General features: G+C 37.9%; 1 protein-coding gene across 3 annotated transcripts in view; it reads right to left on the bottom strand.

The window, feature by feature from the left end:
- FCHO2 (FCH and mu domain containing endocytic adaptor 2) overlaps positions 1-23,013 on the bottom strand; it is a 67,982-nt gene extending 44,969 nt beyond the window's left edge. For 2 of the 3 annotated variants that reach the window (XM_032213938.1, XM_032213940.1), the window contains exons 1-8: positions 22,746-23,013; positions 21,171-22,487; positions 14,688-14,779; positions 3,164-3,238; positions 2,340-2,481; positions 2,095-2,247; positions 1,001-1,105; positions 348-446 (exon numbers count right to left, since the gene is read on the bottom strand). In XM_032213938.1, the coding sequence (XP_032069829.1) occupies positions 348-446; positions 1,001-1,105; positions 2,095-2,247; positions 2,340-2,481; positions 3,164-3,238; positions 14,688-14,779; positions 21,171-21,374 (870 nt within the window). In that variant the 5' untranslated portion in view covers positions 21,375-22,487; positions 22,746-23,013. The remainder of the gene's footprint in view (positions 1-347; positions 447-1,000; positions 1,106-2,094; positions 2,248-2,339; positions 2,482-3,163; positions 3,239-14,687; positions 14,780-21,170; positions 22,488-22,745) is intronic. The other variant, XM_032213941.1, reaches the window with a different exon arrangement.
- Between the last annotated feature and the right edge of the window lie 938 nt (positions 23,014-23,951).

Below are 23,951 nucleotides of genomic sequence, written 5' to 3'. Positions count from 1 at the left end.
TCAAGAGGCAATCACTAGTGTTGCAAACAACCAGAAATATAAAAATTTAATTATGCCTTTGAGAAAAATGCATTATTCACATTTTACTATTATTTATTGATAAAATATTTGCTCCATATATAAACTTTTTTCCTCTTATTCTAGATACGAAAACATTTGTACATTGTATGATAAAAATATATTTATATTATAATGCAATATATAAAAATTGCATTACAGTTAGCCCATTAAATCTTCCCAAATAATTTCAAACAGATATTAAGTACGAACCTTGATAGGATAGCAGTTCAGATATGAAAGACTCTTCAATTCAGAGTACGATTAATGAAATACAATCAATGACTCACCTCTCCAATCTGCAAATGAATTTCATTTATTGTACTTGAAAAACATTCTATAATCTCTTTCATATGGAAGAGATGCATTTCTTCAATATCTTGAAATTTCTGTAATATAAAAAGATTTTAATTTGTCAATGAAAAAGTTTTATGTTCAACAATTCTTCTCAAAAAGAACATTAATTGGTATAAAGGACAACTTGCTCAGATTTAAAAATGTCCCTGGGGCTAGGATTTATGTGCAAAAATCTCCTCTGAAAACCAATTACAAATAGTTTTTATTCAACCTGGATTTTGTATTGTCCTCTGTTAGACTCCTTGCAAAATGCTACAAAATAAAAGGGAGGAAAATTGTCTGTAAGAATGGAATAAAAATTAACCAAGATTCTAGCTATTTTATATATAATGGTAGGGTCAGTGGTGGATTGCTAACCATTTTACTACCGGTTCGCTCATATTCGCGTGCAACCCTTCTGCGCATGTGCAGAAGCATCCGGGAGGTGGGTGGAGTCTCCTGCCACCGCCACTACAGATTCAGCCGAACCAGAAGCAACCCACCTCTCGGTAGGGTTCAAATGTAGATATGCTTGAAACAGACATTCTGGTTCAGTGAATCTGCTTCATGATAACTTTCAATGTAATAAATTGGAGATAAATCTTACCTGGGAAGTTTCATTCATCTTTTGTTCAAACTCAGATTTTGCTGCAGCATATTTTTCTACATATAATTTGTACATTTCAGTAGCTTTCTTGGATTTTACTGTTGCCTAGACAAATCAGAGGAAGAAGATATTTTGGCTTGTTTTGGGAGCAGAATTAGCCAGGACTGGTTGAGAGTCCTTGCTAATTCATAGGGATCCCAGAATTATAGATCAGTCTTTTGTAAAAACAAAACAACATTCTGGAAGAAGGCATTGACAAGCAGTTTCTGTACTATCACCAAGAAAAATACATTTGACAATTGAGTTCAAGTAACCTTTACCTTTCCTTACATGTATTCATTTGCTCTCAGAGTAAATATCAATTCTTATCATACATAACTCATAAAAATTAACAAAACATCTAATGTTTTAATAAAATATATAAAACCTTTTTTCTCGTAACAGGCTACATAACAGTTTTATTATAACATGTGTGAGAAAATGATTGTTCAATTTATTTATTTTTTAATTCCCATTAAAAATCAGTAATCTCAAACAGAAACAATTCCAGAGTTTAGGAAAAATATAAGTGCTGAAGGTGAAGTCACTTGTGTTTCTCTTTTGGATTTCAGATGAATAATGGCTCCAAATAAAATAAACATTTCTACAATTTATCAAAGCTGAACAATTTTTGTTTTAAGATTCAGATTATGGAATACTAGCTATAATCTGAGGACCCAGATTGTTGGGGGCAATATGCTGACTCTCTGTAAACCGCTTAGAGAGGCCTGAAAGGCCTATGAAGCGGTATATAAGTCTACTGCTATTGCTATTGCTATTGCTATTGCTATTTTAAGACATTTGACTTATACAGTCACCAGAACCGATAGTGTACATTTTCAGGATACCACACAATGTTTACGGCAGTGTATTTACCTTTTAGGGAATAAAGTAGCAAAAATTATACATTTTGGCTTAAATGTTTGCTAATGTACAACTATTCCAGTAAGCAAACAACATGTCACATTTATCACTAATATTGTCTCATCTAGAAAAAAAATCTGCAATTTTAGGCTAAAAAATGCAAGAACAAAAGAAAGGCTTTAAAAATTTACCTTGTCTATTTCTCTCTGTGTTGCACCTTCTTTTTTCAAACGTTCTTGTTCCACGCATTTTGAATTGTAGTTTTCTTTTGCTTTTTGCAGTGCCTGGGTAATACTCTGAAAATTTTGAACTGCTTCCAAAGTCCCTGAAACTTCTTCCTTAGTCTGTTAAATATCATACAGGTATTACATTCTACCAATTCATTTTATGTAAAGAAAAATTAGGAATGTATATATATATATGTATATATAAAAACCTTTTTGTGAGCTTTTATTTGTTCATCTCCATATTTCTGCACTTCTTTTATTAATTCTTGCAGCTTTCGAACAAGTTCTAGATGACAGCATGCTAGTTTTTCAGTTGATGATTTGAAAACATCCCAGACTGGTGCAAATGTCCTAAGAAGTGAAAATGACAACAGTTCAGTACCAAAATCATATGAAAGTAAGGTAATATATTATGCAACATGACAGTGTAGCATGTATTTTTAAAAAGATTTATATTTAATTATTCTAGAAGCAAATATTGTGCTTATAATTAGCCACCTAAATGTGGATAAGGTTAGAGCTGGATCAAGCTCTCAAGAGTCAAGTATAATTGTCATTCAATATAAATGAATACTCTGATCTTATTACACTGAAAAAAAAGTATCGTTCACATAATTTTCAAATGTCTTTACATTTATAGAACAGAGCCTGCAATAGTTACATGAGTTAAATTCAACATCTGTTATGGATATGGTAGAACTGATATTGAAAGGCTTTCAAGGAGAGTTGAAGAAAGCAAGAACCAGTTAAGTTCATGAGGTTTAGTTCAACCTCAAGAATAGAGTCAGAATTTTTTTTCTTTGTGGAACTTAGCATTGTATTCCTAGCAAGAATCCCAAGAATTGTAGATTCTGTTTCTTCCAGGGTTTCAGACAATCATTATAATATAATACTGAAATTACAAATATTAATGGGATTACGTTGAGAAAAGCAGAAAAGCCACCCCAATGCTTTCAATCGGCTTTTCAATTATTTCTGATATTAAAACAGAATCTGAATAAAACTGCATTGCTATTAGACTCCATCAACTTACCCAATCTGTGAATAGTTGCTTGCTGATTTGGCGAGCTTTGTCATTGACCTTGAATAGGCTTCCTCTATTGTAGCTCTATTGAAAAAAAAGAACAACCTTGTTTTGTTTGCTCAACAAGCAAAGTGCAAAATCTATGTTCTTTGAATAATTAATTAAAACAGTAATCACTAATTGTATTAGTCCAAGTCTTAATTGATCTCAGTTAGAGATAGTTTTGTGTAGTGGTTAAGGCATAAAAGCTAAAAACTGGAAGACCGTGAGTTCTATTTCCGCCTGAGACAGCTGGGTAACCTTAGGCCACTCACTTTTTCCTCTCAGTTCTAGATAGGAGGCAATGACAAATCACTTCTGCAAAAAACTTACCAAGAAAACTGCAGGATCTTGTCCCGACAGTTTCTGAGAATCATACACAATTGAATGTAGGAAAAAAAAATTGAGATCAACACCTCCACAACTGTAAACTTTTAAAGTACTAACATGCTAGAATAGTGTCATGGGCATGGAAAAAACCCTCAGTTCTTTCTTTAAATGTGTAAAGAAAAAAAGCTTTGTCCTAAAATTTGAATGTAAAAAAAAAATCATTTGCTTGCAAACAAAACACCAATCTGTTTTTTTCCCTCTAAACTCTATTATTATGTCATCAGAGTTTTTCCTCATAAAATTTGATTAGCTTGCATTATTATGGTTGGTCACATAGTCAGCCAGATTATTTAGACTGGATTTGGCGTTTTTATCCACGTAGCAAATTCCTCCCAAAGAGCTGGGATATGCAGATGTTTACTAATATTAAAGGTATTATCGCAGAATGTAAGCTATTCCAAGTAAAGCTGTCTCTTACATTGATTGATGGCGATTTTTGTCAATGCCAACAGTATTCAAATGGTGCTTCAGATATTTTGGGATTGAGCCCAAGGAACCTATTACTATTGGTACTGTATTTGCTTTCTTTGCTACAGTTGTCTTTCTATTTGCAGATCTTTATATTTTGTGATTTTCTCATTCTTTCTTTTCATCTCCACAATTGCCAGTTCTTTAGCTAGTGTTTGCCTTCATACTCGCTGGGTTCTTCCTAAGAACCTAGTACGCCATAGTCGGATAACCAAGGAAATCAATTTTCACCTGTCAATTGCAAATCCAAATGGCTTTTTGTGATTGACAGATGGACATTTTGTCAATACACTAATTTTCTAAGTGCAATCCAAGATTTCTATCTTATGGGGGGGGGGGAAGGGTAGGCTTCTTGAGAGGGGGAGAAGAGAGGGAGAAGAAAGTGATGGATAAGGTACAAATATGGTGTATGGAGAATAGAAGAGCCAATAATTGTCTTTGGGAGTTGATGGTAAGGTGAATTGATGTAAGAATTTAAAAATACATTATGATGTTGGCTATGTAATAGTATACATGTGATTATATGTTATGAAAATGAAAAAATAAAAAAACTTTATAAAAAAATTATGATGGCCCTGAACGCAGGGACTTGCTGGTGCTGAAGTTCCAACCATTGCAGCATGCTTGTGCTCATATGACTGAAATTTGGGCACTTAGCAGCATGCCTGCCTTTATGACTGTGGGAACACTGCAACTGAGAGGGCCAGAAAGCCTCGACCAGCTAGGCTCAGCAGTGCACAGATCTCCTGCTTCTCCCCCTCCCCTCCTCCTTTCTTCCCTCTGTCATCTCTTCCTTTTCCACTCCTCATTTCTCTCTTCCTCTTCCCACCCTTGCCCTCTCTCCTATCCCTCTCTTCTTCCCTTACCTCTCTCCTCTACTTCCCACTCTTCATCTCATTTACTTAGTGTATTTCAGCTTCTGAGCGAGCTCCACGTTATGTTGATGGCATTTATAATTCCTTTTCAATATACATATTTAACTTTAACATGTATTTGCCTCCTTTTTTAAAAAAAATAGAACAAAAGTATACATATATAGTCATTGTGCTTTTAAACCCCACCTCCCCCAGCCTAATTTTGGCCAAGATGTAGACCTGGTTACAATTCTCAGCTATTCTCATCATTATCTTTATATAATTATACATCCTTACATGCCCCCAATTTGTGATTCTGTCTTTAAATCTCAATAGTTTCCCATTGTAGGTGTATTTCATGTTCCCTCTGTATTTTTCCATATCTTGGATTACATTACCCTTAATTGTCTATAAAAGGGCCATCATAATTTTGAATGGTCACTAAACAAGTGGTCATAAGGTGAGGACTACTTCTTCATTTATATGTTGAAAATTATACCACTTAATTTTAATTCCACAAAAGCTTATTAATAAGGTGTTTAAGCAGTAAGTAATAAAAACTGATATAAAGTACAAATGTTCTTGAAATCCGCTGAAGGATTTCAGCTCCCCTTGGCACATGGAGGGGAAATCCTTTGGCAGTCTACAAATTTTCAGAATTTCAGCTCTTTTTCTTCAGCTCACAAAAGGATTTCAGCTTCCCTCTATCTCTTCTACTTGCAACATTTCCTATCCAACTTCCTCACTGACCTTGGGGGACGATGCTAGAAAGTTTGCAAATGGCAACCATATGATTGTGGGGTAGTTGGCTGTAAATGTGAGCTGGTTGCCAAATACTTGAAGGTGCCTGATGACTGTGGGACTGGCACAACGTTCTACAATGGCTGGAAGTGTTTTACGGGCCACAAACCACCTTTCCAAGATTGTGGTAACTTTGAATGGTAATTAAACAACCACTTGTTTAAATTCACTATGTCCTCCAAAACATTGCCTACTCTTTAAAAATCATCCCACTTTAGCAAATATTTGCAGTTACTATTTCCTGTACGTGACTTTGATCTCAACAACTGATTCGATTTTTAGCAGATAAAAATTAGTTAGCATTAAATGCCATTGAGTCGGTTGCTTCCTTTAGTGCTTTCCTAGAAAATTATTTTGTCTTCCTCTCCTACTGCTAGTTTCAACATTGCCAGGCCATCATATTTTGCTCTCATCACTGCCTACGTATGTTTTTTTTCTGCTTGCTAAAGGGAAGAATCACCCTATTTGGTCTAGGTTGACTGAGTCATTCTTCTGCAATCTCTAATGTTTAATAACCATCTCCTAATTCACAATTAGAAGATATGTCTCTTCTTTCTCACTGTTCAGCTTTCACAACCATATGGAAGATTATTATTTAAAGAATTCTTATCTTTCTGAATGGAATCTAAGATTGACATTTCCTCTTCATACTGAACATTTACCTGGATATTTTAAACTTAGGTTTTACTTTAGCAATAAGTGAAGCCTTCTTTCTTTTAGGCTAATAAGATATTATAATCTGCATATCTCAAATTCTTATGCTTTCAACCTCCAATATTGATTCCAGCTTTCATCTCCTTCATTCCCATATTTTTTTTAAATAATATGTTCACTGTCTAATTCTTTACTCTAGAGGGGCTTTTACACATAATGAAATTTAAACTATGAAAATGTTGAAATTTGAATAAGAGAATTTTCCAATAGCAAACAGTAAACAAAACACCCACTGCACTGGCTCCAAACCTCACAAGGCAAAGAAATAAACAACACTGCTAGTTTAATAGTTAATCATTGTCCAAAAACAGAGGATTTGATTGACTGGTACCATCTCTCTTCCCCACCCACCCCTGTGTGCAGTTCATCCATTTATCCTCCTACCCATTCATCTTAAACTTCATGAAGTAATACTAGAAGACTCCTCTTGAAAAAAACATTCGGACTGCCTTTTCTACCCTATAAGACTTTTTTCACATAGATTTTTTTTTACTCCATCAGTCTTCTGAAACGGATCTGAGGCTCATCTATCAGATATTGCCTAGTCTAAGATAGCAGCATGGAAAGTATGTAGATGATTTGATTATTTGTACTTGCAGCTAAGAGAAGCATCTGGAACATGTAAAGCATGTGGTGGGAAGTCTCCACAAAGCTTATCTAATTCTTAACCCTTTAGGTGTGTCCTTGGTTTCCAAGAAACAAAATACCTGGGATTTAGAATGGATACCCTGGTTAGACCAGATTCATTACTCTAAAACAGAGGCAATTCATCTGGCTAGATTTCCTGAAATGAAGAAGTGAAAACCTTCTTAACTTTAATTTGGAGTTATTATAGATAACTGTCTACCTTAGGGTGCAAATCCTTATATAGGGTTCCCAAACTTTCTCAGTTCACCACGCTCTTAGTATTACAGTAATTCTTTCATGGTTCCCTTAGGCCAAATGAAATAGTAACCGGTTTTTTGTTTGTTAAACAGGTCAAAAGTATAAGTATTTATAATCTAACAACTGTTTCAAAAAATAGCACATATACATTGAAAATTTCATTCTTAAATAACTGCAATTACTTAGTAATTGATATACTTGTTGTTTCTCATTCTCAAACCTGGAATTGCACTGAACATCACCACCCTCATTTCCTGTTCAACACTGATTTTTATCACAGCAATCACTGAAAACCCAGCTTCACAAAAATATGACATTGCCAAACCCTGCCTTAAGGCCATAAAAATTTAAAATATCTTATAGCTGCCCCTGTGGTTTGTACAATGCTTCAAGGCACTGTGCTGCAATGTAGGAATCACACGCTTACAAATTTAATAATTAATCTGAATAGTTCAGTGGACAGAGGAATATTAAAAGGCATTTAAGTATTTGAAAAGTACATTGTGTTAGAGACCTTGGTTTCCTGATTTAATTTACCTTTTGTTTTACAAATCAATGTAAAACAAAAAATGGGCCAAGTGCAGCATTCATTACTCAGACTGTGATGTAGAAAATTCTGTCCAAACATTTAAGGGAAATTATACCCTTCAGAGGTCATATATGTTACTATCAATGTCTGAAATAGGCATTTTATAGAATGCCTAGGAAATCTACAGAATGAGCTTGTGGGTTGGTTTCCGAACATTTTGTTACCAGCTAGGTAACATCTTCAGTGGAGCTTAGGGAATGTCGGTGTTCCTCTGTTTATAAGGGTTTTGTGTGGTCAGTAGGTCTTGTGATAGGTCAGAAGTGGGTGTGTCAAGTGAGGGTCTTATGATGGGTCAGGTGTGAGTCATTGGTGAGAGTCTGACACTGACATCCCTTAAACTCTGCTGAAGATTTTATTTAGTCTGGTAACGAAACATTCAGAAACCAAGCCACAGGCTTGGAGAATGAATCTTCACCCTCATCCTAAACCAGAGCTACAGATATTCACCACTATTGCAAATTTACAGAATGTTAAAAATGGGACGTTAAAGAATGAAACGCTTAATGTTTCACTAGTTCCTAGGCATTCTACGTAATGCCAAAAGGCAAACTGGCAAAGTAGAAAATACTCCTGATAAAATGCCATTCTAGCCTTCCTTGTTGCAACAAGTAGGTCAAGCTCATCTTTCTCTTATTTTTTTTTCCAGTAAGAAAGTCCTGGACTTTATTTTGCATTTCTTCTTTTATTTTCATATACGGGTAGATCTTTTCAATAAAGAATTAGGATCATGGTTAACCATAACCATACCTCTAACCTTAACCTTTTTCATGATTCTCTTTTCATACTTTATCTAAACACCATATTTTTTTGCGTATAAAATGCACTGGAGTATAAGACGCATCAAGATTTTGAAGAGGCAAATTAAAAAAAAGTAGGTAGGTAAATAGAGGGATAGAGAGAGAGAGAAAGAGATAGAAATACAGTAGGTAGGTAGGGTGAGAGAGAGAGTAGTTAGGTAGGTAGATAAAGAGAGAGAGAGAGAAATAGAGAGTGTGTGTTGGTAGGAAGAGGGACAGATATATATATATATATATATATATATATATATATATATATATATATATATATACACACACACACACACACACACACACACACACACACACAGAGAGAGAGAGAGAGAGAGAGAGAGAGAGAGAGAAATACAGTAGACAGGAAGGGAGAGAGAGTAGGTAGGTTGGTAGGTAGATAAAGGGATAGAAAGAGAGAGAAAAATAGAGAGAGAAATACAGTAGGTAGGAAGGGAGAGAGTGGGGTAGGTAGGTAGGGGGATAGAGAGAGAAAAATAGAGATAAAGAGAAATACAGTAGATAGGTAGGTGTTTCTGCTGGCACAGCACTTGATCAGTGTAAATCTCCTCAATCAGTTAAAGAGCTTTCCAAAAGGAAAAAAAAAGTTTTTGCACTCTGCAAACCTCCCAAAAATGGGCCATTCCCCCCCCAAAAGGCATGAATAGCCTGGGGGGGGGCAGGTTTGCAGAGTGTTTCTGGGGGGGTTGGGGGGCAAAAATGGGCCTATTTTTTGTCAAAGAAATTACATGCATAGCCTTATGGAGGCTTATAGAGTGCTGCTGGGGGCTGGGTGGACAAAAATGATCCATTCTTTTGCTCATTTCTGCCCTCCCCCGCCCCCAGGAGCTCTCTAAAAGCCTCCATAAGGCTATGCACGGCCACTTTGGTGAAGGGGCATGGCTTCGGGAGGTAAAAATGCTGTATTCAGTGTATAAGACGCATCCAGATTCTCAGCCTCTTTTTTGAAGAAAAAAAGTGCGTCTTATACTCCAAAAAGTACGGTACTTCTTGTCATTCTGCATAATGCCTAGGCACACAATACCTAGGGAAAATATGTAGCACATTAAAACAATTTCATACTTTGCCTAAAACACCATGTATCTATACCAGTGATGGTGAACCTTTATGGCACTGAGTGCCCAAACTGGAATGCATGTGTGTGCACGCATGTGCCCCAAAAACCCAAAGACCAGCTGGGCGGTGCACATGCGCGTACGGGCCAGCTGGTCTTCGCGTGTGCCGGAGCACTGGAAACCAGAATGCCATGCACATGCACAAGGGCCAGCTGATCTTCGGGTTTCCGGGACTCTTGCACGTGCCCGAAACCAGAAGAGTAGCTAGCAATGGCACACGTGCCCATAGAGATGGCTCTGTGTGCCACCTCCGGCACATGTGCCCTAGGTTCGCCATCACGGATCTATACAATGCCAACTTTTCATACATTGTCGATAACATATACAAAACAGAGAAAGTCTATAGAAGCACTGCAATGGTCTATTCAAGAGGAAGGGTTTCAAAAGTAAAATCTCCATTAAATATGGCTTGCTCAAGTTACAGGTGCTATTCCAAATACAACTCTAAAAGGAAAACAGTTGGAGCTGATAAAGTTATTTGTGTACTATCCAGTTGTGCAGATTTCTGCATTAGAAACTTCTAATTTTACTTACACAATGTTATTTGAGGAAGAGGAGTTCTTCAGTACTATCTACAATAATTAATATAAAAGTCTATCACTCCACTTTTGCAAATATTGAAAAAATCCATTTATGAAACATTATTGAGGACATAGTGTGATGGAAATAGTTCTTAGTACTTATACTAATTTCTTGTACACTGGAATTTAATTAAGGATTACTAGTCTATACTTGCCTTTTGTTTGGACTTTCAAAATTCTTTGCAACTATGGAAGCAGATATGTTGGCCACATCAGTATATTTATTATACAGGTATATTTTAATTAACTCATTTCAGTTCTCATCAATTGCTTTCAAATCAGTTTTGACTCCTGGAGACTATTGGGTTGTCCCTACTAGTTTTCCTAGCAAGATTTCAGAAGAGGTTTGTCACTGAGAGAAGGTGACTAAACCAAGACCACCCAGCTAGCTTTGTACCTAAAGCCGACTAAAATTCACGTTCTCCGTTTCTAGCCTGATGCCTTAACAATTATACCAAACTAGTTCTCTCAAATATTTAAAGATACAGTATTATATGAAAATCCATTCATGTAATAAAAGAAATAAAGGTGCTGACAATATCACAACTGAAGACAGACAGCATTGTTTCAGAAAGATATTTTACAGGGAAAATATCTTCCCTCTACCCCCTTAATGGCGAACCTATGGCCCACGTGCCACAGGTGGCATGCGCAGCCATTTGTTAAACAGGGCATGCGAGGCGTTGCCCTGTCAGCTCCAGCACGCACCACCTGACTTTGGCCTTCTTTTAAGGCAGTTTTTCACACAAAAAATCAGCCCTATGGGCAAACCAGAAGTTCAGGAACGGACTTCCAGTTTGCTCGTAGGGCCGTTTTTTGCCTTCAGGATGTTTCCCTGAAGGCTCTGGAGGGTGAAAAACAGCCCTATGGTCAAACCGGAAGTCACTTCCAGTTTGCTCCTAGGCCTTTTTTTCACCTTCTGGAGCCTTCAGGCGGCTTCCCTGAAGGCTGCAGAGGGCGAAAAATGACCCTACGAGAAGTCACTTCCAGTTTGCTTGTAGGGTCATTTTTTGTCCTCCAGACGTTCAGGAGGCTTCCCTGAAGGCTCCGGAGAGCGAAAAACATCAATGATGAGCAAACCGAAAGTCACTGTTCCTGAACCTCCAGTTTACCCATAGGGCCGTTTTTTGCTCCTGAAGCCTCCAGGGGGCGGGGGAGGCTGTTTTCGCCCTCCCCAGGCTCCTAGAAAGCCTCTGGAGCCTTTGGAGGGCGAAAAAGGAAGCATGCCAAAAGGAGGGGGGTTGTACACATAGCATTATGGATGTGGGTACGCCCGTGCACGACCCTCCCTGCCCTCCCCCCGCTTTTGGCACGCAATCCAAAAAAGGTTAGCCATCACTGCTCTCTACCCTATTTGTTAGCTCCTGTCTTACTAACTGCAATAGTTTGGAGACTGCCAACATATTCTACTGTGATATGTCCACTGTTTTTATATCAGAAAGTCTATGGTAGAAGACTGAATGTCTCATTAAGCGTAATCAGGCATTCAGTGAGTCTTACAATAGTAATTATGAAATATCTCATGGCAGAGACCTAAATTATATTTTAACAAAACCTGTTGACAAAACCTGTTCAGTGTTTATAATTTAGCAGAAAAGAGCACAGAGATTACAAAAAGTAGCAATCAGTGGACAGTCAAGTGGCTCTGCTTGTTTTGAAGAGATGGAAATCAGTTTCTGTTGAGAACTATTCTCTTGTATAACCTCAAATTTCTTATTTGGCATTAGTATTTCAACATTTAGCAAACAATAACTGTGAACTAAATTATACAAGTAGTCCTTGATTTACAATTGGTTGCTTAATGACTGTTGAAAGTTACAACAGATTCTTCAAAAGGCACTTATGACCCAGATTCTAAATTCTAATGTATGGTCACACAATCACATTTCGGGCACTTGGCAACCAGTTCACATTTGTGGCCATTTGGAGCATCCGGCAATTCACATAATTGCTAATTACATTCTTTTTCTGGAAACCAACATTTTATTCTGGCTTCTAGCAAAAAAAGCCCATTTGAGACAATGGGTTTGCTTAACAACTGATACAGAAAAAATTAATAAAATCACGTTGGTCATCTGGGTGCCTCAACTTACAACCACCATGACATAAAATGCAAATTCTGGACTCCATTATGTAAGTCAAGAACTACTGTATTTTTTCGGTCTATAAGACACACTTTCCTCCCCCCAAAAGTGGGTAGAAATGTCTGTGTGTCTTATATAGAGTAAATGTTGCCGAAGCCCCGCCCAACCACCAACTTCCACCCTTCGACCTCTGCTTCCAGCAATTTGCCTCCTTGCAGCAAACAGCAAACAACCTGGTCAGCTTCAGCACAGCCTGATTTAGTGCGAGCAGCTGATTGGCGGTTGGACTGGCCTCTTGGAATACCACCAATCAGCTGTTCCAGGCTGTGGGGATCATTGCCGCCGCCTATCGCTGCCTCCGCGTGTCATATTTTTAACCTCCGTGCGTCCTTTTTTTGGCCTGTTCCAGGCAACGTGGATTGCCACCGCTGCCACCGCCAACAGATCCCATGTGTTAATAGATTCCGTGAAGATTGGGGTGGGAGCAACTCTTGCATTAATAATATTAATGTGAATTAAAAAATAAAAAACATTAAAAAAAAGAAAACTATGCCAATAGCTACCAATCTCATCTGAGATCATCAGCCCAAAAAACCCCATTCATCAAATGGTAAAAGGGGTTCTTCACCCTAGTTCTACGACACGCCAGAAAAAAAACCCACTCTCCACAAGGCAAATACTTTACCTAGCCAACCAGAAGAAAGTTAGTTACACATAGCCTGACTCCAAGGAACAATCCTCTTGCCAGCATTAGCATTTTTATTCCAGAACACAACAGAACCGTGTAATAACTCCCTCATGATAACCAATCATATGTGAAATAGGAACCACATCTTGTTTTAATCTATGCAGACCACATAAGATTGGGGTACCCACTCAGGTCAAGAACAGGAAGGATTCCCTCCTATTCACAGCAGAGAGAGAAATGGGGGAAAGCCTTGGAAACAGTTAAGACCGCCTCTCATGTCAAAATTGAACAGATGCAAGCAAGATGAAAACCATGATGCAGGTCAGAGATGTCATCATGTATTACAGTGGTATCTTAAACTTAAATCATTGCATAGCTCAAACAGCTCAAATACTTCTACTCCCAGCTGAGTAGAAGCATTTGAAAAGATGCATGCCTGACAGTCTTGTGTCTGATATCCTATTTACTGAGCATGTATTCCTTTTTTACATTTTCTTCCAACACCTCCAGACTTTCTTATGTTTATTGTTGGAACTCTTACGTTTTGGGGTGGCCATTTGGTGCAATTTTATGCTTATATTAAATGCTTTATTTTTCTTGTAAGGCACACAGCAGGTAAGCATATTATCCCATACTCTATTTCTGGATGCTGGCCCTAATAGGTGAAATATTGGGAAAATAGTGTAATTCTGCAGAAGGGTGGCTATCTATAGGGATTCTATATCTCATTTTCCACCCATTCCTGCTTGTCTAGCCATTGGTGTGATATTATGAAGTCTCGCCAATACTTCCTATGCAGAGACTCATGAGGTTCTTCCTGCTTGCTGTGGACCTCATGTGATTCATAGAGTAATATTTATTTTATTTTTTTACAAGTCACATTTATATGCTACCCATCTCATAAAAAACTACTCTGATGGTGTACATCAAATAATCAACAAATGTATACAAATAATCATAAATAATTTAAAATAATTTCTAAAAATAAAAATCACCATCAAAATTAAAATATACAAACCTCAGTGAGAGTAAAAAGTGAACCCACCTAAAAATATCTATCTATGTATATATAAAGAAATATATTTGTAATAAAAATGACTGAAAATTTCACCTCAATATGATTGCAAAGTGACTCACAATTTACTAGATTAGTAAATGAAAGGTGAACTATGTCACGGAAACAGGACCATAAATTAATTTCTAGAAAGGTTTAAAATAATACAACATTAAACAATACAGTTATTAATTAAATAATAGTGCATTATATAATTGTGTTAACACAATATGAAACACAATGAGAAGTATTTAAAGAAAGAAACACAAAACTATTCCTGGAACCTGATGTGTATATTTCAACAACCAGATTTTCTGCCAGCATTGTTGTTAGAGAATATTTAGAAGCTGGTCTGGAAAGAATCCAAATTAAGCATAGCTGCTTTAAGGAATACACTCTTTCAATTTTTGCATAAATCAAGATTATTCTAAATCAGAAAAATGAGCTAAAAAGTTCACTTACCTTTCTCTTATAAAATCTGCTAATTCCTTTGTAGATGTATGGCCATGTTTCATATTATGATAAAGGACATCAAAGCCATTATTCCTTTCACCCTAGATTAAAATAAAAACATCACAGTTCAGATAAGGCACAAAACAAATAATTAAAATCATTAAATAAAAACAAAACTGGCTGTAAAACCAGAATGAAGTGGTGCCCTGAGACTTGATTATTGTTTCTAGGTAATTGTATTCATTCAATATAAAAAGGCAAAGTTCCAATGGCAGAAAATTGTCTGTACATAAGTGATTTGGGTGGGATTGCCCTTGATCTCACGGAACCCCATCAGGTTCTCGTCAAACCCTACAGTTCTACAGCCTGGAAAAAACACTGTTATAGGAGAATATAGTATTTCAAGTTATAACCAAACAGATGCAAACTTAAGGCAAATTATATGCAATCTTGTGCATTCTTTAAAAAGAATATGTTTGGATTTGAAGTCACTTTTCTTGTGTAAGATCTGTAAGCCGAAGGACAACTGAAATAGGATCATTAGGTGTAGATTCACTTAGCAACTGCTTTACCTAATGAGTGAGTTGCCAGTCTCAATTGTGGTTGCTATACAAGGACTACCCATACATGATTCTTTATACAGATATAGTGAGAGAATAATAATTTAGGAAACTTATATTTTAAATATGCATTTAAAAAAATAAAAATAAACAAAGCTTTATTAATATGCATTAAATAAGATTAAACTTACAGGCTCCACTTTTTAATAAAGATACAACCAGCACCTAGTTATTTTCCCACTTCATATATACACCCATCAAATTATTTAACCGATTACTTATTCACACAATATATAGTCAAACTTAAAAGATAACGAATGCTATATGAAGACTGTTTGGTTTGCTCAATGTTCAGAACACTGAAGTCTTTTCATAGATAGAGAAGTCTCTAGTGCTGGGATGGCGAGCCTATGGCATGCGTGCCACAGGTGGCACACGGAGCCATTTGTCAGGGCACGCGAGGCTTTGCCCTATCAGCTGACTTCAGCCTTTTTTTGAGGCCATTTTTCATCCTCCCCAGGCTTCTTCCCTTCCCTGAAGCCTCTGGAGTGCAAAAAACCCGCCCTACAGGCAAACTAGAAGTTCGGGAACAGACTTCCAGTTTGCTCGTAGGGCTGGTTTTAGCCCTCCTAGCCTCTGGAGGGCAAAAAACAACCATACAAGCAAACTGGAAGACCGTTCCTGAACTTCCGGTTTGCCCATAGGGTCGGGTTTTTTGCGCTCCGGAGACTTCAGGGAAGCTCCTGAAACCTCCGGAGGGCCCCCTGGGTGGAGGCTGTTTTCTCCCTCCCCAGGCTCCTATAAAGGTTCTGGAGCCTGGGGAGGGCAAAAAAACTATGCAAAAAATGGGGGTGTGTGAGCGCTGCTCATGCACGCATGTGCGCTGGGGTCACGCATTGCATTATGGGTGTGGCACGCCTGCGCACGACCCCCTGCTTTTGGCATGCGAGCCAACAAAGGTTCACCATCACTGTTCTAGTGAATCAAACTGAAGAAAATTAAAATTGTGATATGCCATGAAAGATAAAATGTATTAATTTATTTTACCATGAAACAGTTAATTATTTATTATTTTATTTTGACTACTAAGGCTATGGAGATAGATGCAGGATCACTGTTGAGATAATGGCAATAGATTAAATGTATGGTCCTTATGCAAAAAGTAATGACAAGCAATGAAGCTGTTAGGTCTACTGAAGACCCACTAAATGTGAAAATGCTGAAATTATAGGCATAAGTACTTTCACACATGCTTCACCAGAGCTGAATCCTAGATATTTACCTGCCTTTTATTTGTTCTACCAGTGTCCCCTTATTAAGATCTTCCCTTTGCTTCAGGAGTCCAAAATGAGCAAGTCCATCCCAGCTTAAGCTTATTCTATCTCAATTGCTATGTCTCAGCTACTGAAGTGCATTCTTTCCAGCAAAAAAAATCACTATAAAAATAACTTTTTAAAACTTGTCATGCCATGTTTGCTATAGATATATTTATGCAGGAGATCACTAAGACCAGAAAATTATTTCAAGGATTCATCCAGGATAATAAGGTTGAGAAAGGTGGGCTATAAAGTTAAGAAGAAACAGGGCAGGAAGTACTTGATTCAAGGCTTACAACTCATCAAAGATCAGTAGGGGAAAAAGAGGAATATAGAAAGTTTATTGTGCTTATACAAGCGTAGTGCTGAATTTGGAAGTTGTTCCACTGATTGTTCTGTCAGGAAATTAGACCTTGCGCTTGCGTTCTAGGTTGGATCTCTCTCTAATGATCCTCCACCCTCAGGCTCTTTGTAAAATAGGACAACCCTCTTCTCTATGATAGGTCCTCAAGTATTGGTCGTTTTTAGTCCCTTCTCTTCTTTAGACATACCTTCAGTAGTTCTCTCAACCCTCAGCTTCCAGACCCCTTATCTTTGTTGCTCATCTCTGCATACTTTCTAGGGTCCCAGTGCCTTTTTTATATCATAATGACTAGAACTGGATGCAATATTCCAAGTGTGCTCTTATCAGTGCAATATAGAAGATTTGTCTGACATGATGTGTTTTTAACAAACCCATGTTAGTTTCAGAATTGCCTTACTTGTTTCTAGGTGCTCACAGGTATTTATATTAGGCTGAATGGACTGTAGTTTCCTGGACTCACATTTCCCCCTTTTTTAAGATTGGAACCACATATTCTTTTTCAGTCTTCTAGTAGTTACTCTATGCTCCAGGAGCTCAGGATTTTGTTCAGTGGTTCCAAAATCACATCTGCCAGCCCAGTGGTGGGAAACAACTGGTACACCCCGTTATGGGTGTACCAGTGCCTGCCGAGAGCACCAGGTACCGTTCCGTTCCGGTGCTCCGGAGGGCCCACCTGCCTGCTTGCGCTCTTTACCAATATTTGAGTTTTTCGGGGCTTCCACGCACAAGTGTACAGCACCTGCATGACGCTCCGATGAGCAGCTGGAGCGTCACGGAGCATCACTGGTGATAAGTACGCATGCACGCATGCTGCACACATTCATGTGGTGGATGCCCAGCCCCGTTGCACCGTACCGGTTGCAACGGGATCCGGAACCCACCACTGTGCCAGCCTCTTCAGAATCCTGGGACGTAATCCATCTGATCCTGGTGATTTGAACTTGTCTAGAGTGACCAGGTGTTTTCTTAAGATTTTCTTGCCTATTTTCATTTGCATTCCTGTTCTGTCTCCTACAGTGCTGTTTTTGATAGTATAGACTATTTTTTTCCTTTTACATGAAGACAGATTCAAAGAATGAATTAAGCAGTTCCACTTTCTCCCTGTTGCCCATCACCTTCTTACCATCTTCTTCCCATTAGTGGACTGATCATTTCCTTGATTTTTTCCCATTCTGAGCTTAACTTTCCTGACTTTCTCCTTGCAGATTCGATTATTTCCTGGTACTCTATTTTGATTCTGTGGCCCTCTTTTCATTTTTTATATTTGTTCTTTTTACCTCTCAGTTTATCAGAGAGTTCTTTATGCAACCATGCTGATTTCATCTAGGATCTCTTGTTTTTCTTCCTCTGTGGTATTGTGTTAGATTGCACAACATACAATCTCATTTTCAGAGATTCTTTAGAATCCTGACTAGTTTTCTCTTTAGAATTTCCATCCATGTCAATTTTTTAAAGTCTAAGACTTTAAGACTTGTTTGCTTACTTGTGCTTACATTATGTGTAATATGGTCACTCTCTCCCCAATAACTTCAATCTGACCTTCTAGTTCCATCCTCCATTTTTTAAATTATAAAGTATTCCGCTAGACTCTTCAGCAACCTATTTGAATGGAAACACTTTGAAACCGAACTCTTTGAGAATCAAATATATAACACAAACTAAAATAAAAATATCTATTTCCAATCCTTTGTGGCCATTATATTAAGAATAGTAGGTACAAATGCAAACTTAATGATTTTTTATCACCCAATTATTTGCTTCACAAGTTTAGTTAAATCTGATCCTAGCATGGAAATGAAAGTAGCTGTGTAAGCAATAACAAGAAAACAGCATTAGCGAGTGACAAGAGCATTTCCATGCTGAAATTCTCAGTACAAAACAGGAAACATATTACAGGAACTCCTTGTTTTGTTCATATACTAAATATATCCAAAGATCTGCAGAATAGGTAGAACATATTATCTTATTTTCCCAAAGTGTCTGAATTTATATTAACAGGACAGCAACCTGATAGCAATATTTTTATACAGACAAATGGAACAATTTACTTTTTGTACTAACAAGATAAAAACATGGTATTTTGTAGATATATTACCATGAATAAATTTGCTACAAAGCCTTGGGAAACAAGTTAGAAAATTGTAAAATTACAAATAATATTCAATGTTCATATGTCTAATATAAACTATAACAAAAAGATTTGTCCTAGAAAGAGAAATGTAACAGTTTAAAAGTATTTGTATCCATTATGGATCATTTTCCATGCATATCACAGCTAATATTATAGGGATAATAACCATACTTAAAGTGATCATTACTGATATGCAATGAGATAGAACAAATTTAGACTATAGTCAAAAGTGCAAAGACCTGATTTTAAATACAATTTAGTTATATAATGCTTTCTATATAGAGCAGGGATATCAAACTGAAGGCCCCGGGACCGGATTTGGTCCGTGGGGCCGCCCTGGAAACAGTGAAGGACTGGCCCATGGTACTTCTGCCAGCGAAAATGGGCTCCCAAGCTCTGTTTTCGGCTCCCACAGCCTCCTGCAACCCTCTGCCAGTGAAAATGGAGCTCAGGAGGGTCGCACACTTCCCTTATTTTATTCCTACAGCTTGTTCAAATTTCAGAAAATATAGCAGGGAGGCAGTCAATGCATCAAATGTTTTTTTTACTTCAAGATTTTATAAAAATAAATAATATAAATAATATGTTCACAAAAACTGTTTCAGATACAGGTAAGATGATATGCAGCATCAATATAGGGTAACTCCCTCCTTTGATAGTTACTCAGGAGTCTATCATCAAGACAGGTCAGTAAAACTGAATCCTCAGGGAATTTCAGCTGCAACAGAGTAAGAACCTCTATCATAAGGAAATACCAAACAGATTCCCTTATAACTTGGCTAACATGATTCTAACTTACATTTTTTTCTCAATAAAAATATAAAATGGTCAACATTTTATTATTTAACTATTTTTTGAAAAACGAATGATAATTCACAACCCAATAGAACAATCTCCAAAATTACTGGAATTGAATAGGATGATGCCGTCTAGGCTTAAAAGAAGAATAGATACAGATTTAGGAAAACAAAAAGATGAAATGGCAAACACTTTGGAAATCAGATGGCTTTTTATCAGCTTCCATACAAGGGAAGTAGTGGAAGTTAATTGTTAATATTTAATTCCAATCAATAGAGTACAAATATCTCATACTCACTCATAAGAAAGTCTATTACCATTCTTGAAAAAGTTACCAATAGCTTATTAACTTCACAGAGAAATGAATCACAGATTACATTGAATTTCTTTCAGTAGTTTTAAAGTTTGCTTTCTTCCTTGTTGCTAATTATTCTGTTTTCTGTTTGTTTTGTGTTTTAGGCAAATAATTACTTCCTTCATGCTCATGCAAATAATTCACAAAAATGGTGAATGCCAACAGGATTAAGAAGACACTTATGCTATCAAGATTTGCCTCTAAAATCACACAAACATTAATGAACACTTGTTTCATACGACTCTGCAATCTGCTGTGGACTGAAATATGAACATCAGGATTATAAGCTTAAAAATAATGACTCTTTCAAGTCACAGTTGGCTTATGGTGAGAATCTAGAAATGGTTGTTGTTTTTAGCAATAATACAGAAAGGCCACTGTTTACTTCCAGAATTATGAGGGATTTTGATGTTGTTGTTGAATTTGCAAATAATAGTACTGAAAATTCCTAGTCAACTGCACATCCAATATAAGCTAAGATCAGTAATGGTTCTGAGGTAAAATTAAAATTAAGATCATGCCTGAAAATACATATTGTTTACTAAGAACAAGCATAAAAATATGTTTTAAATATTATTGACTATGCTTTCAAATAGTACTCTACAGCAGTGTTTTTCAATCTTGGCAGCTTGAAGATGTGTGGACTTCAACTCCCAGAATCCCCCAGAATTCTCCCAGCTAGCTGGCTGGGGAATTCTGGGAGTTGAAGTCCACACATCTTCAAGCTGCCAAGGTTGAAAAACACTGCTCTACAGAAATAGTTGCTATTCTTGCCAAATCAGAAGTAGTTCCCAAAAAAGGGAAAGGGGGAGGTGCCCATATTCATCAAGCAAAAACATAATAAATGATAATGAATAGGTGGAGTATTTACCTCCCAATTTTCACAGATTCTGGAAAAAGGAAGTCACTTCACTATATAAGTAATTGCAGAATTACCACAAATGTTGCAATGACCATGAAAAAGTTACCTTCTCTCTAAGAAAGTACCCATAGGTACTGTTCATAGCAGCAAGAGTCATTTTATGGATACTAATTTTTGCATCAGTACTGAAAAAATAGAAAGATAACCAAGTTACAGTTGTCAGGGAGTGTATCTCATTGATTTCAATGGGAGTAGTTTCGGTGTAAACATAATTATGTAATATATTGGAGAATGTAAAAATAATGTCCATGATGGAAGGTATCTTAAGGCTCTTGAAACCTCAACTACACACACACACACACAGTTTATTTTCACCATTTGCAATATAATTATGCACATGCCTATTTAAATATACATTTCATAAATTCCTTTTATTTTAATGGGTTTCATTCTATTTGCAACCTTAATCAGCATTAGCCCAGTTTTAAACAATTGTTTTCAAGAAAAGCAAATCCAATTGATAACTAAATTTACATAGTCCTTTTGAAATTCTGCAGAGACAGAATTATAATTTTTAAGATAGTAATTTACACTAAACCAGTGTTAATGTCTATGTAAACAGGCTGTTCATAGTTTTAAGATTATGGCTTGCCCAACTAATAACTACTTGTAGAGTTTGCTCCTAAATTTTAAAGTCAGGGAGAGAGAAAGATGAATACCCTTAATAGTTTCCCTTCCTGGACAGTATGCACATACAAATAAGCATGGAGTCTGGTAAATATACAATTTCCTAAAACTGCAGGATCAACTTAAGGATCAGACTTGCCTTTATTTCTGAAATGCCACTAATCCTTCTTAATGCGCAATTCAAGTACTCAAAGTACATAACAATACATTCTCAACTGATAACTTCAGCTTGCCATTCGTTTCCTTTGTTTTCTTGCTTTGTCTAAAGCCACTTCTTTCAAAAAACACTCCTCCCTCCCCCCAATGATAAATGTAAGGAAAAGAACCGAGAAGGACAACACGGACTAAAGCGTACGCTACGGTTGGAGTCCCCCAAAGCCTTAACGAAAATATCAGTGGCATTTAGAAATCCTGGAGTGGAGAGGAGATTCCTCTGAATCAAACTTCCAGGGAACGAAGCTCTCGTCTTTCCTTCGCAGGAGCGCAGGAAGGAAAAGTAAACAATCCCATCTCGCCAGGCCGAGTCGCCTCTTTTTAAGACCGTCCTCGCTGACCGCGGTGCCCAAACCTCCAGCTGACCAAGAGGCAAGTGGGAGGGTGACCGAGCAGGTGCTCTCCTTCCCCCGAACTACGACCCTCGGGGACACGGGTCCGGCAAGGAAAGGGGCTTGGGAAGGAAGGAGTCCCCGGAGCTGCCCTTCGGCCCCCCGTATCCGCAACGTTTCCCGGGACGTTCCTAGGCAAACAAACAAACAAAAAAAAAAAGCCTCGGTCCCGACCGGCGCCTTCGCCACCGCAGCAACCGACCCAACGGCAGGCCCCAACCCCGCTCCCAAGTGGCGCAGGGGCCGCGAAGGGGCACCGCCGGCTCCGGCTCACCCAATTGCCTGCCCCAATTCTCGCCGCTTTTCCCACTGCTGATTGTATAGTGACAGACCCTGCCCTCCAAGCCAACAAAAGGCTGCTGCCCCCTCCCGAGCGAATCAGCCCCTACCCAAAAACTTTCCACGAAGTACTCCATGACCATCTCGCCGCTTCGGCCCGGCTCCTTCCGTCACCGGGGGCCTCTCTCGGAAAGAGGAAACCGCCTCGGAACGCCGCCCTTTCGCTCACGGCACAACCGTGACTCCCTCCGCCTGCCGAGCGCCCGTCTCCTGCGAATCCTTAGGCAGGCAGAGACGCGCAGGCGCCAGATGGCCGGTCAAGGCGCAGGCACCAAAGTTCGAAACAACATAGACGCTTGGAACGCGGCCGCCCGCCTTCCCTTGGGGAAGGGATTGAGCAGGCGCGCTAGGGCGGGCGGGAGTGTGGAAGGGAAAGGCCGAGAGCCGCGCAGCGTTCGCAGTATCAGGATTTTTTTTCGGGGGGGGGGGAGGAGGGGGTGTTGCAAGTCTGGTGGAAAGGGGCGCAGGCCCCAGGATCCTTCTAGGATGAATGGGAAAGGCGAGATAGAACCCAAACATTCAAAACCGCCCCCCTCCCCAAGTCAAGCTGATTCCTTGTTAGTGGGTTGTAGGCATAAACCTGGCCTGCGGCCTTTTCAAACATTGCCTGCTAACAAGATACACTGTAGTTTCGTGTATCACTTTTTGTAGTTCACTTTGTCCGAAGAGTTAAAGATAGTTGTATGTGTGAATTTAGCGGTCATAATTTACTAGGTGATGATGCAGAGGATGAACACAGTTTACATGATTATAATTAATGGAAAACACATAATATTCACCTTATTGTGTTTAACGAAATTGGACCAGAGCTTCTTGAATGAGAACAAAAACTCTTCAAAGTAAAACCCAGAAAGTCCAGTTGCCTCTTGAAAAGAGGGACACCTTTGGGACAACCATGACCTGGATGACTGAAAATCTCCAAAGACCAGAGTTCTTAAAAAAAATTTTTTTTTAATTTTTAGACAGACAAACGACACAAAACATACAACCATCGTCCATTACATACAGTGTGTAGATTGGTTACAAGGTTTTTGTGCATCCTTTCCATAGTCACTTGCAATTATATAAATCACATAATATCAAATCGAATGTTTGTATACATTATCATTATACCTCATTTGTTTGACTATCAGTAGATATACTAAATATATTTATAACAATTCATTATATCATCTTCAATCTATCCAATAATAATATCTTTGTTATATTCAGTATCATTCTATTATTCTTGTATTGATAACATTCTCTAGTATCTT

Source organism: Thamnophis elegans, chromosome 3, assembly GCF_009769535.1.
Source record: "Thamnophis elegans isolate rThaEle1 chromosome 3, rThaEle1.pri, whole genome shotgun sequence".
NCBI lineage: Eukaryota > Metazoa > Chordata > Lepidosauria > Squamata > Colubridae > Thamnophis > Thamnophis elegans.
This window is presented reverse-complemented; position numbering and strand designations above follow the sequence as displayed.